The 15,976-nt window shown below is 40.4% G+C and overlaps 1 protein-coding gene across 1 annotated transcript in view; it reads right to left on the bottom strand.

The window, feature by feature from the left end:
- The window catches only part of tbc1d22b (TBC1 domain family, member 22B), a 47,349-nt gene extending 31,825 nt beyond the window's left edge, over nt 1–15,524 (bottom strand). The window contains exons 1-2 of the mRNA XM_077001281.1: nt 15,203–15,524; nt 8,186–8,264 (exon numbers count right to left, since the gene is read on the bottom strand). Of these exons, the coding sequence (XP_076857396.1) occupies nt 8,186–8,264; nt 15,203–15,524 (401 nt within the window). The remainder of the gene's footprint in view (nt 1–8,185; nt 8,265–15,202) is intronic.
- Between the last annotated feature and the right edge of the window lie 452 nt (nt 15,525–15,976).

Below are 15,976 nucleotides of genomic sequence, written 5' to 3'. Positions count from 1 at the left end.
AACCCAGTGCTTGATTGGAATGTATTCTATTAAAGAACGTAATTTTAAATATACGAATGTACATTTGTATAAAAGGCAACAGTTCTTTCCTTATGTGCTGCATAATTAGCTATGAAAAAACCAGCACATTTTGGGGGGTTTAAAAATAGCATACATGCATACATACATATTTTATGATTTAATCAATATTTTTAAATGTACATATTTATGTGTATACTGAGCCAATTAAACTGATTGTCAAAATACAGGTTTAGTCAGTGATAAACCAGAAAAAACATCAGAGAGAAATTTGATGGATAATCTGAAAATTTATTTCAAGTAATATTTTAATATTAAAAATTGTTTATGTAGTTTGTTCTGCCCTTTATCCATTTTAACTGAAATTAGCTCAATAATCCATATGTAGTTCCACTGTGTCCACTGAGAAATCATGAACAATTTAATGTTTCAACAGCTTCTGAAATTATCCTTTATTGGGGTGTCAAATGAAATGAGGAAAAGCACTGTAAGAAACACTCTTAGAAAGTTAGTCGTTTGTTTTTTTGTATTCAACATAAAAATACAAATAACCCACCTAAGTAATTTAGTTAATTCATGTGTGCAAATGCATTACAGACATTTTACATATCTGCTCCAATTTCCCCTAATTTACACAGACGCCCAGCAGGTAGTAAGAAGTATCATATATTCACAGTTCTCAGCTGTAACGATAGGTTACGTTCCTCAGCTCACTTCAGTGTGGGTGTTTGGTGTGTGTTGATGGTACATGAGCACCTGGAAATGACGGAAGCTTCTCTTCCAGAAATGTAAAACACGCCTTGAAGCAGAGACACAGGTCTCAGGATGAAGGTGATGGACTGCCTGTCATTTGAGGGGTTTTCCCCCAAACGTCCTTTGTGTGCCAAATTGAGTAGAATAAAATGTATAAAAGTGGAAGTCTCCAAAAACAGAAATGCTTAGATTGTGTATATGTATGTATAAATAAACAATAACAAATGTTCTTCACTCTCTCTCTCTCTCTCACACACACACACACACACACACACACACACAGGCCAGAAACCTCTTTCACCAGACTTTCTGGGAACATGAGCACAGACCTTTAATTACATCCTTAAGCTCAGCGAGGCTCAGCAAGCTTAAGTCTTGTGCTGTAATGTGCTGTTGGCACTACTGCGATGACTCGATGATCAGAGCATTTTATCCAGAGATCCTGTGATACTGCTTAACAGGAGTGAACCGTTTCTGGCCCCAGGTAAAGAAGACAAATGCAACATCACTGCACTGCATCAAGGCACCCAAAAGCCTTTCAAATACCAACATATTAGCACATTCTGAGGAGAGCACACAAACATTCTGGCAAAAGCAAACTAAGCCTTTGATAAAACCACTTTGTAATGAGACTCTTGTTAATTTTAAATATTAAAGACAATTAACCCTCTTAATACATGAATAAAAACGGGATAGTCCTTAGTCATCATTAATTTCATGTTTATTCTGGGCCATCTACGCAGCAAATGTATTTTCCTCTAGGCAGTCTACCAGAGGGAGGCATAATCTTCACCACATATTTGTATCCTGTAGCACACACACACACACACACACACACACACACACACACACACACACACACACACACACACACACACACACACACACACACACACACACACACACACGTGCTCTTTGTGAACTACTACTATTATTAAAATATGGATGAATTAATTCCTTGGTTTTACTATGACCTGGATCTGTCCTGCTAAGCTAACCCAGGAACATGTGTGTCGGGAAGGTTTCCTTCTTTGGTACCATTGTGCAAGCCACCGACGTTCATCTTCCAGTACAATAAATGTGCAGAGAGGTGACCTCTAGAGGGTGAATCCATTAACACCCATGTGAAAAGCTAAGGACTGATCAAGTCCTCAACTCTGTGGCTCTGCCATCTGCCATCTGTTGTAACCACCATTACACTAAAATTACACACACGTGTAGCAAAAAATACATATTAGGCATCAGTCCTGAATCTTAAACGTACCTGGGCAATATATATGTGGACTATTAATACTACAATACATTAAAATATTATACACACTGTGAGGGAAATTTGCTAATGTCATTTAAGATCACATAAGAACATTATGATTTAGTACATAGAAAAACTGTGAATAAGGTTGATCAGTGATTTGGTTCAGTGATTCATTTGTAATCACGTCCTTGTTTGTGTGTACACATTCTCCTGACGCCGGTTAGAGACAGAAAGTACTATGTGATGTCTGTCATCTCTCTGCTGACCATCAGCTCTTTCTGTGTTCTGCTAGAAACAGGAAAGGTCCATATTAGGAGGAATGCACATGTGAGATGAAAGATGTCTACTGTGCATTCTCCCCCTCAGGTTCTCAGTGTGCCCAGATGTACTGTAAATATGTGATAACAACGGAATAAAGGAGATTGGACTGCCCTCTCTCCTCAGAGTTCTTGTTCTAGACGAGACTCTCGTGAGTCCTCATCTATTTTCAGGAAATTTCCACAACACACACAATCAAAAAAAATTGGAAATCAAAATGTATGATTTTTAAATAATTTATTTGTATGTTACTGCTGCAAATAAGTATTTGAACACCTGCCAATCTGCAAAAATTCTGTCCCTCAAATACCTGTTAGTCTGACACCTCCACTCCACTTATTATTCTAAATTAAAAGCACCTGTTTGAGGCCGTTAGCTGCATAAAGACACCTGTCCACCCCACACAATCAGTAAGACTCCAACTACTAACATGGCATAGACCACAACGCTGTCCAAAGACAACACAAGGGCTACAGGGCAATAGCCAAGCAGCTTGGTGAAAAAAAGATCAACTGTTAGAACAATTATTAGACAATGGAAGGAGCTAAACTTGACTGTCTCAGACTGGGGCTCCATGCAAGATCTCACCCTGTGGCGTAGCAACGATCCTTAGAAAGGTGAGGAATCAGCCCAGAACTACACGGGAGGAGCTGAGCTGGTCAATGACCTGAAGAGAGCTGGCACCACCGTTTCCAAGGTTACTGTGAGTAATATACTAAGTCATAGTTTAAAGTCATGTATGGCACAGAAGGTTCCCCTGCTTCAATCACAGGTCCAGGTCCGTCTTAAGTTTGAACATGACCATTTGGATGATCCAGAGGAGTCATGGGAGAAAGTTCTGTGGTCAGATGTTTTGGTCTTAATTCTTAATTCCACTCGCTGTGTTTGGAGGACATAAAATGACTAGTACTATCCCATGTTCTAGAGTGGCCTAGCCAGTCTCTAGACCTAAACCCTATAGAAAATCCATGTTTCTCAGCAACCTGGATTAAATCTGTGTGGAGGAATGGGCCAAAATCCCTGCTGCAGTGTGTACAAACCTGGTGGAAAAACTACAGAAAACATTTGACCTCTGTAATTGCAAGCAAAGGCTACTGTACCAAATATTAACATTGATTTTCACAGGTGTTCAAATACTTGCAGCAGTAACACACAAATAATTTTAAAAATCATACATTGTGAATTCCGGATGTTTTTTTTTTTTTTAAGATCATGTCTCTCACAGTTGACTTGCACTCAAGATGAAAATTTAGATGAAGACAATTGCAGGTGGGTGAATATTTTCAAGATGTGCCCTCAGTTTGCCAGATCTGGAATGCAGTTTATATAGTTTGCATGCAACTTCATCTCAGCACTGCACGGAATGTAAATCACAGCCTCTGTGGCAGAGTTGTGACCTCTGACATCGTTACCACACGGGCGTTGATGTTGTCCACACGGTTCAGGTTGACCTACAACACATTTGTCAACCAAGGAAAGTTGTGTGTCTCCTGTCAGTCATGCGGAGCAGTAAATGTGGCGGTTGATGTCAAAATAAATAAAGAAAACTTGTGAGAGTATGCAATCTGGTGCTGCTTTACCTGCCACGATCCAAGATCCATTTTCTCAGTGTAATGACCGGAGTTTTTTAACAGTCCGATTATATGATTGATTTTGACAGCAGTACTGGACATATAAGAAAATTACTATGAAGCCAGTCATCCACCATCACTTCAGAACAGCAAAACAGGGATTGGTTTAATCAAAAGTTTGCTTTTGACTCTTAAATCAAAACTCTTAAGTCTAATGCAGTGGTTCCCAAAGTGGGGGGCGCGCCCCCTAGGTGGGGCGCGGAGCTATTGCAGGGGGGGCGCGGAGCTTGAAAGTAAAACGTGCACATGTGTCAATATTAGGGATGCACCGATTCCGATATTAATATCTTAAAAAATTCTATATCTGGTATCAGTGACAATGTGACCGATCCATTAAAACAGATCTATTCAGTCTAATTCTATGCTTGTAACGCTTTTCGGAGTTACACTCCGACACGGACAGAAAACTTGGACAGTTAACAGGCGAGTGAAACACGAAGCAGAGAAGAGGTGAATCACTCACTCGTACTCGCGCTGGTGCTATTCCACTTAGTCCGTTTATGTGCTGGTTGACCAAAATAAACCTGGGCTCCATCATTACTTGACTGTTCATACATGAACTGGTGAGTTGTCCAAAGCTCATTGAATGCGTTACTTACAGAAATAAAATAAAGATAAAATAAAGAGCAGTGGTTTTCTACGGCAGAAAGCTAAATAACAACAATATTCCATACGCGCGCTCAACTCGCTCCCTTAAAGAGACAGTACACATATTTCTGGCCGTTACATGCTTTGTGCTCTGCGTGATGTCAACGCTAGCAAACTAGCCGCATAGGTATTGCTGTTTCTCTTTCATCTCCTTATTTATTTTAAATGATATTTAGAATTCTTGAACCATTTCAAAGGTTTCTTGCAGTTTATTTTTTTCATGTTTGACCAAAGATGTGAACCTATTGTTTTTGTCTGTTTCAGGTTCTTTGGTATTTAACATTCAATGTTATATTCATAATTGCCCTGACTGAACAAATGCAAGTTGTGCTGTTTTTACATGTTTTTATGTGTGTTTAAGTGTGCTATACTGGTGCAGAGTTTTCAATAAACTTGTAATTCAGTATGTCTGTGTTTAAAAAAAAAAATGTTTTAAGTCGATTCAGCACTGTTTTATCAGATCGGTATCGGATCAGTATCGGCCGATACCAAGCCTCAGATAGATATGAATGGGTATCGGAAGTGAAAAACGTGAATCGGTGCATCCCTAGTCAATGGGGGGGGGGGGCGCAAAAATATTCTCATCTACTAAAGGGGGGCACGGCAGAAAAAGTTTGGGAACCACTGGTCTAATGTGTGATGTTTAGATTAGTTATATGGCATGTCCAACTGCTATTTAATTGAACACAAAAAATGTTTTTCTTTTAATTAAAAGAAAAGAATCTTCCCTGCTGATAACCACCACCTGTCATCCAAGTAATGTTGGTTTTATGTCATATCTTATCTGAACAAGATAGATACACACAACATTGAGCTACTTAATGCAGCAGATGCTAAATTTCTCACTGTGTCCTAGTACAAAAAAGAATCTGTGTAAAAAAAATAAATAAAAAAAAGCCTCGTCTGGCTCTGCCTCATCCTCCTCAATCTATTCACAAGCTTGCGCCATAACCAAATCAAAACAGCCAATCAAAGCCAGGAGGCGTGTCTGATGGGGTGTCAATCACTGCATGTGCGAGGAGGATAAACAACCATCAAAGAAAGAACTGCCCCACCTCTCCGTTGCCAGCAACAGTTTACATGACAAAACTGAGTAAACAGAAGTTTAGTAATGAAGCAAAGCAAGCTAAAACAAATGAATTATACTGAGCCCGAAATAAAATAATAAAAGCATCTGTCTTTTTTTTTTTTTTTTTTTGAATTTTCAAATAAATAAATAAAGCCAAGATGCTACTGGTTACAGTAACACTCCATTACAAACTCTTAACATTAGCCTAGCTTGTTTCACCACAGTAAGGTTAGTACTGGCATACTACTGGTTAGTGTTGTTTTTTGTAAGTGGTTTATAGCTTATTTAGCATTATTCATGACCGTCTCTTAACAAACAAACATCTAAGCACTAATAAATCAAGAAGAAATAAAGCAGTAATTTACTGAATACTGTTGTCAAAGATTAATTTCTGTTTATTTACTGGCCAGCACATTTGACAATCCACAAGGTGCACAGCAGCGCCACCTATAGGTGGTGGTTTTGGAGGCGGGTCAGAGAGCGGTAGAAAGGGAAGAGCCTGGTAGTTGTACTCGTTCAGATTCACAAGCTCACTCTATTGTCAGTCTTACTAAATGCAGCTTTAAAGTCATTTACTTTGCAACAGACTCCATACACTGTGATCCAACACATTTCACACAATCAGCCACACTACCAACTCAGCAGAAGACCCTGAGAAAATATACTGGTAAGACTTTAAGCATCACTTTTATGTGGACTGTTAATATTACCTAATCTGTAAAAAAATGTTAGTTAGAGGAATCTTAATATAAATATATATACATGTGTATCTCATCTTACAACCTTGTAGAACATTTACATTTCTGTAAGTTATTCTCCAGTTTGCCCAACAGCAACCAAGTCTCATTTTCACAATAGCCCCACCCTGAGGACCAATCATTGAAAGGGAGAGTGTCTCATGAACACGCACGCTACAACAGAACCGCACTCACCGTCTGTGACACACACATACACGCACGCACATACACAAACCACAACACAGCCATTGTGCTGTTAGAAAACAGCTTGTGTAAAATTTTCAACTAATAAAGGATCCCAAGTTACCTTGTAGGGTAGGTGGAGGACAAGCCAAGTATTTCAGGTGTCAGTCACCTGGTTAAGCACAGGTTACCCAGTGGGATCCAGTACAAGACAGTGATTGTCAACACTGTGAACACATTCACTTCACTGTGAACAGACATTTCAAATGAGTAAAGTGCCAAGCTGCATTTTTCATTCTCTAAAACGCAGATACCAAGAGCCCTTCATGAACTGGACCAGGTATTCAAACTCGAACAAGTAGGATCAGGGACAGCTTTTCCCCCCCAAGAGCAATCACTGCACTGAACAACATGTAAATAACAATAACGTAATTTCTCAAACCCATGAGCAATACAACAGGTGTGCAATACTTTTCCTACGTGCAATATTATGTAACATATACTGTAAATAGCTTATGTGCAATATTCAAAACATTTATCATAGAAATAATCTACCAAAACTATTTTGGAAATGTGGCACTACTTTTAATCTTGTCATTTTATATTCATTTTCTGTATTTATTAGTCCCAACAAGCACCTTGGAGTAGAATCAAATTTCATTGTAATGCAAATTGTAATGACAATAAAGGCAATTCCAATACAGGACAACAGCTGGCGTGAGCAGCACACATCATGTAGTTCAACAAAGAAAAAATTATGCAAAATCTGCAAGAGTCACTGCCTAAAACACGGTTGGAGTCTAAATTGGTTCCAGAGGAAAAGAAAGCAAGTCTGAGGACAAGCCTGTGAAATATAGGATTACACACACACACACACAAAAAAACTGCCAAGGTGCATGAAACATGATACAACTATGCGTATCCTTCATAGGGAAGTACCTAGAAGTACCCTTGTCAGTAGATTAGACTCTCTTTGTGGCAGTTGACACTTCCTCTTTTAAATAGAACTGAGACAGTAGAGAAACCACAAAACTTTCTTTCTGGTTATCATCAAGCATTACACAAGATCTATCTCTGCCATCACAACCCCAAGTGCATCAAACTGATTCCACCAAGTTAGTTTATGTAGTTTGCTCATATTACTCCATGATATAATAAAACCCTGAACTTTTCAACCTGCTTCCTCTGATACCATATGGGCACATGTTACAATATTTTCATATTGAGCTACCATGTAACTTAGGTTCCTCGACTGTCTTCAGGTTGGTTTAAAGAGCACTTTAATTCAGCTGTTTATTTTGCAATGAAAGTTAATCCCAACGTCGACCGGCGTGTGAGCCCATTATAATACCGTTGGGTGGCTGCTGTAGTGTTGGGATTACACTAACACACCTAGCTAGCTATCCACGCTAACTAGCCAGCAAGATGGTGTGAGAGACATGAGCGACAGAGCCTCCGTATGGACGGTTTCGAGCGACTGTCAGTGATGAAAAATGTATTCCGAACCGCACAGTTAAAGGCAACATCACAACGAGGAAAGGTGTCATTCACAGCCACACAGGTGTAAACTCACCTGCCGGGAACCTTGGCGCTCTTCCTTCCAAAATGAATTTTGTTTTCGGGTGGCCATAGCTGGAGAAAGACAATTTCTTCTCAAATAAATATAAAACTGGACCCTACGGCAAAGACATGAATCAGAACGATGGTAAAACAATCGACACGTATTACTTGCGTTTTTTGTCCGGATATGTTATAATCTTTTAATGAATCAATCCTGTTAGTTTATTAACATAAGATCCTTCAAGATGGAGGCCGCCATCTTGGAACAACATCCCGTCCATTCGCGATTGGATGAAGGGCGTAACAGGTGCAATACTGGCGTCCAAATGGGCGTAGAGGAAATGTACGATGAGGCGGGTTCTACGTGAATGTGCTTAGCTAATCACTTGGGTAACCTATATGGACTGAATCACCGTTCATCATGAAGAATAACCTTATATGCGAATAGTTAAATTATTCACATCACCAGTAGGGATGTCATACTGTAGTAACAGAAGAAAATGATTTCTTAAACGCTTATATTCCGGTCTAACTGGCAGAAATATTTTGTAACTACAAGTGGACCTTATGGAAACAAAGTATGACATTCCTTAGAGCTAAATTCTTCGTCTCTTCTTTTTTTCTATATGCTGCCACTCGTGCAACTGACAAAAGAGAACAGATGTGGTTTCAGTTTCGATAGGAAGAATAGAAATTTCCTTAGACGTCTCCTTGTTTGAACCAAAACTAATGGTGATTTAAAAAATAAGATTTTATTAAGACAAGACATTCAAATTAAACCAATAGTGGGAAATCTGAGCATACTTTTAAATTCAGTTTTTAAGTATACTTTGATCACTTGATAAATGTTTTTGTCTTACACAATTTAACAATTGTAACTGATTGTGTACTGGGCTGCCAGTAAAAAAAAAAAACAAAACAAAAATCTTTAATAAGTTGCAGCTTGTTTAGAATACTGCCAGGGTGTTAACATGAACGTATTACACCAAAGCCCCCATCAGACATGCACGGTAACCCTGACCTTTTCTGAACATTACCCCAAGGGTAGTGAGAACACAAATATCCAAATCAGTTGTACTGGAAATTACAGGCTTTATTCTGCCAGCCCCCAGTACAAAGTCTGGGAAATGTCCAAGTCAGTGTGATAAAACCCTTTCAAAGTTTGTAAACAAAGATGACAATGCATGTGGATTTTCAATAAAGGAAGTGGAGATCTGTGATACTGATCCCCAGAGGTAATTAAATTTCTTTATCAGCTAATTTAAATTAATAAAAGATTATATATCAAGATGTTTTAAGTGTCAAACATTATTCTACCTCATTACTCACAGAATGATAATGCATACACACAGATGTTTGGATTTAATTACACGCTTCAAAAATAAGTCTTTGGTTGCCTTTTTAGGTCCCCATCAAGTAAGTTACAATGGTCAGCTTGCACCATCTGTTCTCTGACAGTTTCTAATGATTCAGTAGGCACATTAGCAAACAGCTTATTTGCAAATTCTTACTACTTGAACCTTGTTATAAAAGCTAACATTGGCATTTAGCTGTTCAACCCTAACCACAACAAGGGTCAACAGTACAGTTCACCTTATATGAATGTGTATCTTTACTTGGAATGTACATTAACCAGCTGGGCTTAGGAGAAAAGGAATCAGTCAATGCAAAAATAAACTGTATGATCCCAAGAGCAAGACAAGTGTAAACAAAACAATCATGCAATACTTATAGTACTGTAATGTATCTTCAGTGACTGAGGTATCCACAAGAACAACTCGGTACTACACTGATGAGCTTCATGGTTAATCAATATTAAAGAAATTTCAACATTCAAGGTCAGAGTTACGTCAAATGAAATGCAGTCACAGATTATTTACAGGTTATTTATTTTTTATTATCTAATTTTATTATCTAATCATCTGTAAGGAATAGCAAGAAGAGGACTCTTACATTTTCCACTTAATTGTTATTGTTTACATTGCACTATAGTTGTGTGTGTAAGGAGTCTTGCTCTAACTCTCTTTTATTTGAATCCACACTGATAAAGAAATTCCACAAAACACTTGGTAAAGTTGGGCTGTTTACTTTGCACAAATAGGACAATAAAGATTGCCCATTCAAATTTATCAAAGTTTCAACAAATTTCCTCTGAAAAGAAACCCCCCCCCCCACACCCCCTCAACAAAACAGAACAAGATGCAAAAATCTCTCTGACTCTCCTCTCTCTGTCACTCAAAACTCCCTCCTCACAAGACTGTCCTAACTATCGCATATGTACACAATTATAAAGTAACAATCATAATCACTATTCCCAATTATTACAAACATATGAGATCTTTTCCTACTTCCAATTCCAATTATATTCTGTCCAATTATATTTTAGCAATGAACAACATTTAGGCTGCCGCAGTAGATATGCAGACAATGTTATTCCAATTTAGTCATGCCCAGTGATTATCCCCCTCCCCACATGTTACCATGGAGAGCTGCAGGGCAAAACAAGCCTGCTGCAATATATGACGAGCTGGTTAAGCCATTTTTTACTGAGTGACAGTAGATTTCTACAGAGAGTAAGATACATCTCTAGCTTTATGAATATTCATCTAGACCAGTTCAACAATCAATGAGACTGAAGACAAAAAATTTAGCAAAGATTTCAGTTGGTAAATCATACTATATATACATATATACAGATATATACACATATAACAGTCCATCCAGGATTTAACAGCTTTGTGATCACAAGAATAAATATAATTCCAGGACGCACTGCGTTGTGATAGCTTTCACTATTTTGGCAATTGCAATCTTTTTGCAGAAACCTGTTAATTCTCTAAAAAATTTTGCAAGAAATGTAATGTAATCCTATTCAGATCCCTTGTTATCAAGCCTGGCTTAATTAAATCCACTAGCACACTCATCTTCACAGCCCATTTTGTCCAAATAATGATTTGAGATTTCTTTTACAACTGTTTAAAAGCAAGCACTGAAACTCGTTTTTCTTGCATGCTGTGGTTAGTGTATACGCTATACGTGTCTCGCTGTGTTAATCTGGCTAGTGTGTATCCACTAGTGTATTATGGACTGTGTGTGTCTTGTGTGTTAATTCTGGCTAGTGTGTATCCACTAGTGTATTATGGACTGTGTGTGTCTTGTGTGTTAATCTGGCTAGTGTGTGTCCACTAGTGTATTATGGACTGTGTGTGTCTTGTGTGTTAATCTGGCCAGTGTGTGTCCACTAGTGTATTATGGACCGTGCGTGTCTTGTGTGTTAATCTGGCTAGTGTGTGTCCACTAGTGTATTATGGACTGTGCGTGTCTTGTGTGTTAATCTGGCTAGTGTGTGTCCACTAGTGTATTATGGACTGTGCGTGTCTTGTGCTGTTAATCTGGCTAGTGTGTGTCCACTAGTGTATTATGGACTGTGTGTGTCTTGTGTGTTAATCTGGCTAGTGTGTGTCCACTAGTGTATTATGGACCGTAGTGCGTGTCTTGTGTGTTACTCTGGCTAGTGTGTGTCCACTAGTGTATTATGGACCGTGCGTGTCTTGTGTGTTAATCTGGCTAGTGTGTGTCCACTAGTGTATTATGGACCGTGCGTGTCTTGTGTGTTAATCTGGCTAGTGTGTGGTCCACTAGTGTATTATGGACCGTGCGTGTCTTGTGTGTTAATCTGGCTAGTGTGTGTCCACTAGTGTATTATGGACCGTGTGTGTCTTGTGTGTTAATCTGGCTAGTGTGTGTCCACTAGTGTATTATGGACCGTGTGTGAATCTGGCTAGTGTGTGTCCACTAGTGTATTATGGACCGTGCGTGTCTTGTGTGTTAATCTGGCTAGTGTGTGTCCACTAGTGTATTATGGACCGTGCGTGTCTTGTGTGTTAATCTGGCTAGTGTGTGTCCACTAGTGTATTATGGACCGTGCGTGTCTTGTGTGTTAATCTGGCTAGTGTGTGTCCACTAGTGTATTATGGACCGTGCGTGTCTTGTGTGTTAATCTGGCTAGTGTGTGTCCACTAGTGTATTATGGACCGTGTGTGTCTTGTGTGTTAATCTGGCTAGTGTGTGTCCACTAGTGTATTATGGACCGTGTGTGTCTTGTGTGTTAATCTGGCTAGTGTGTGTCCACTAGTGTATTATGGACCGTGCGTGTCTTGTGTGTTAATCTGGCTAGTGTGTGTCCACTAGTGTATTATGGACTGTGCGTGTCTTGTGTGTTAATCTGGCTAGTGTGTGTCCACTAGTGTATTATGGACCGTGTGTGTCTTGTGTGTTAATCTGGCTAGTGTGTGTCCACTAGTGTATTATGGACCGTGCGTGTCTTGTGTGTTAATCTGGCTAGTGTGTGTCCACTAGTGTATTATGGACCGTGCGTGTCTTGTGTGTTAATCTGGCTAGTGTGTGTCCACTAGTGTATTATGGACCGTGCGTGTCTTGTGTGTTAATCTGGCTAGTGTGTGTCCACTAGTGTATTATGGACCGTGCGTGTCTTGTGTGTTAATCTGGCTAGTGTGTGTCCACTAGTGTATTATGGACCGTGCGTGTCTTGTGTGTTAATCTGGCTAGTGTGTGTCCACTAGTGTATTATGGACCGTGTGTGTCTTGTGTGTTAATCTGGCTAGTGTGTGTCCACTAGTGTATTATGGACCGTGTGTGTCTTGTGTGTTAATCTGGCTAGTGTGTATCCACTAGTGTATTATGGACCGTGTGTGTCTTGTGTGTTAATCTGGCTAGTGTGTGTCCACTAGTGTATTATGGACCGTGTGTGTCTTGTGTGTTAATCTGGCTAGTGTGTATCCACTAGTGTATTATGGACTGTGTGTGTCTTGTGTGTTAATCTGGCTAGTGTGTATCCACTAGTGTATTATGGACTGTGTGTGTCTTGTGTGTTAATCTGGCTAGTGTGTATCCACTAGTGAATTATGGACTGTGTGTGTCTTGTGTGTTAATCTGGCTAGTGTGTATCCACTAGTGAATTATGGACTGTGTGTGTCTTGAGGCAGAAGTGTGAAAGCCTTTACTGCATGTCGCTAAAAGGCTACAATCAAAATCAAGAATCTAATTAAAATGGACATTTTCAGTCAAATTAGACAAGGTTTTTTTTTACAATATCACATGATTCACAAATGTATTTGGCCTAGAATTCAAGTTTAGCTCATCTTTCCAGAAGAAAGATGAATTGTTATATCCAGAATTAGACATTATTTCAACTTTTTGAGTCACACTCTGAACCTGAAACATGTTTTTTTTACCTGGCTTCATACAAAACGCATGTGAGTCAAACACATCCTATTTAAAATAAAAATCATGAAATTTGTTAATTTGCACCGATATTCTTAGTAGATGGCATCTCATTTGTTGGGCGCTTCAGTTTTGAAATGTCACACATTTCACACCTGCTGTTTGTGAGGTCCACTAAATCTACCTGACTTCCATGGTGAAGTCCTAACTTAGTTCAGCTATCGGATTGTCCGTTACAGCATTACGTCGCGAGCCTTGATTTAAATGTTTCTTTCTTTAATTTAAACGTTTCGCGTGCACCCGTATGGCAGACAGACACGATCCCCCCTTCAAGTACAAGTAGGCCTGAGTGATGTTGGCTGCTTTTAATTGATATTGAACTGAGCTACATGGTTATATATTCTAAACCAGGCAGGGTCACAACGAAATAAATACAATAATAGCTGATGTAATTAGAAGGTAACTCGCCTAAAAAGTTAGTCATTAGCTATAAAAACACGACACGCCTTACCATCAGTCGCTCCTTTACAGCTGTAGTCATCGTACGTCGCCTACCAGAAAAACCAACATGACATTTTGTGAGGTTCATTAACTCAAACACTAGATGGCAGCATGGGACTTGAAAAAGAAAAACGTTTTCACCCCTACGCCATGATTTTGACTATTATATGACCAGTTGAAGCTAGATCGTGATAGGATAAATAAATAGCAGTTCAAACAGAAAACACCTAGAATGCATTAAAAAGGAAATGCTTTGTATTTTCTTATCCATTAATTGGTGATTATTCACATACAACTGCAAATATCAGTCCAAATTAAGAGAGATGACAGGCTTTCAGGCATGTAAACATCATCCAAATCAAACAAATAAAATAAAAACATCAAATGAATAAAACGTCCAGAGGATGTGTTGGTAGCAATGAAGAAAACATTCAGAGGATGTGTTGGTAGCAGATGTGATTTCCAAGAGATGTTATGGGAATATCTCCTATGGTGCTGTTCACAGGAAAAGCTCTTACTCAGGAACACACACTTACACAATAAATTTACTGTTATCCAACACTGATTCCAGCTAAGCTAATGCGACTGCCTCATGTTCTGCTGATCAGAAGAACAACACAGCAGTAATTAGCTAATGTTGGCTTTACCACATTTGAACTTTTCTGTTGGACAAACAGTTACCCCTAAGAGGTGTGTGTCTGTCATGCCTGAACTTTGACTAGAGTGAATTCCAGTCACAGATACATTGCTGAGATTCTTTTTGAACCTGACTTGTTAATGAGTGTCTCCACTCCCACCCGGTAGTATTATCTCTCAGTGGGGACTAGGGATGGTTTGTGGTGTGTGTGTGTGTGTGTGTGTGTGTGTGTGTGTGTGTGTGTGTGTGTGTGTGTGTGTGTGTGTTGGGGGGGGGGGGGGGGGGGGGTGTGGTCCGCGTCCTTCATGAGATTCTGGCATTTCTGGAATGTTTCTTTTTTCCCACTAATTCCCTCGTGGGCTTGTGTTAGTGCTTTAGTTTCTCTCAAATGTTTGTATGTGTGTGTGTGTGTGTGTGTGTGTGTGTGTGTGTGTGTGTGTGTGTGTGTGTGTGTGTGTGTGTGTGTGTGTGTGTGTTGAGTGTGTGTGTGTGTGCACGTGACACATTCCTGGAAGAGGGTATCAAGAAACACAACTTGTACTTTTGCCACAGCTGTCAGCTGCCCTGCAGTGTGGACAGAAAGGTCCGGACAAGGTCCGCTGTAGGCAGGTCATCTTCCACGCCGAGAACCAGACGAGCCCTCCGCACTTCCCGTGTAGTCCACAGGAGGCATGTGATTGGGAACAGGCAGTGCTTCTCTGGAATTTCTCTGGAAGTGTTCTTCAGATATAGCTAATTCAGAATGGACACTGTCTCTCTGTGCACCATATCCCACACGCCTCTTCATCGTGCACTGTTTTTGAGCACTGTACAATACAGCAGAACTCAGTCCGTGCTCGCGAGGAGAAGGTTTGTGTCCTCTCCAAGGTTTGAGAAGCTTGTCATGTGCCTCCTGCAGAGGTCCATTCAGCCCGGTACTGAATGAACGAGCCCCGAGCTTCACAGTCACAGTCTGCTCAGAGACCGGCATCCTGTTATAGCTCAAGGTCCGCCACACTGATCTCTTCCTCCATGTGGTGTATTCATACAGAACGTCCATGCCAAGGACACATGCAGTCTGTGCTTGTGCCGCCCACGGCCAGGAGGAGATGGGGAGGGGAGGAGAAGAGAGGGGAGGGGGAGAGGAGGGAGGGGGGGGAAGAGAGGAGAGGGGAGGAGAGGAGAGGGGAGGGGAGGAGAGGAGAGGGGGGGGGAAGAGAGGGGAGAGGGAGGAGAGGAGAGGGGAGGGGAGGAGAAGGAGAGGGGAGGGGAGGAGAAGAGGGGGGGGGAAGAGAGGGGAGGGGGAGGAGAGGAGAGGGGAGGGGAGGAGAAGAGAGGGGAGGGGGAGGAGAAGAGAGAGGGAGGGGAGGAGAGGGAGAGGGGAGGGGAGGAGAGAGGAGGAGAGAAGAGGGGAGGGGAAGAGCGGCGAGGGGGGGCGGAGAG

Source organism: Brachyhypopomus gauderio, chromosome 4, assembly GCF_052324685.1.
Source record: "Brachyhypopomus gauderio isolate BG-103 chromosome 4, BGAUD_0.2, whole genome shotgun sequence".
NCBI lineage: Eukaryota > Metazoa > Chordata > Actinopteri > Gymnotiformes > Hypopomidae > Brachyhypopomus > Brachyhypopomus gauderio.
This window is presented reverse-complemented; position numbering and strand designations above follow the sequence as displayed.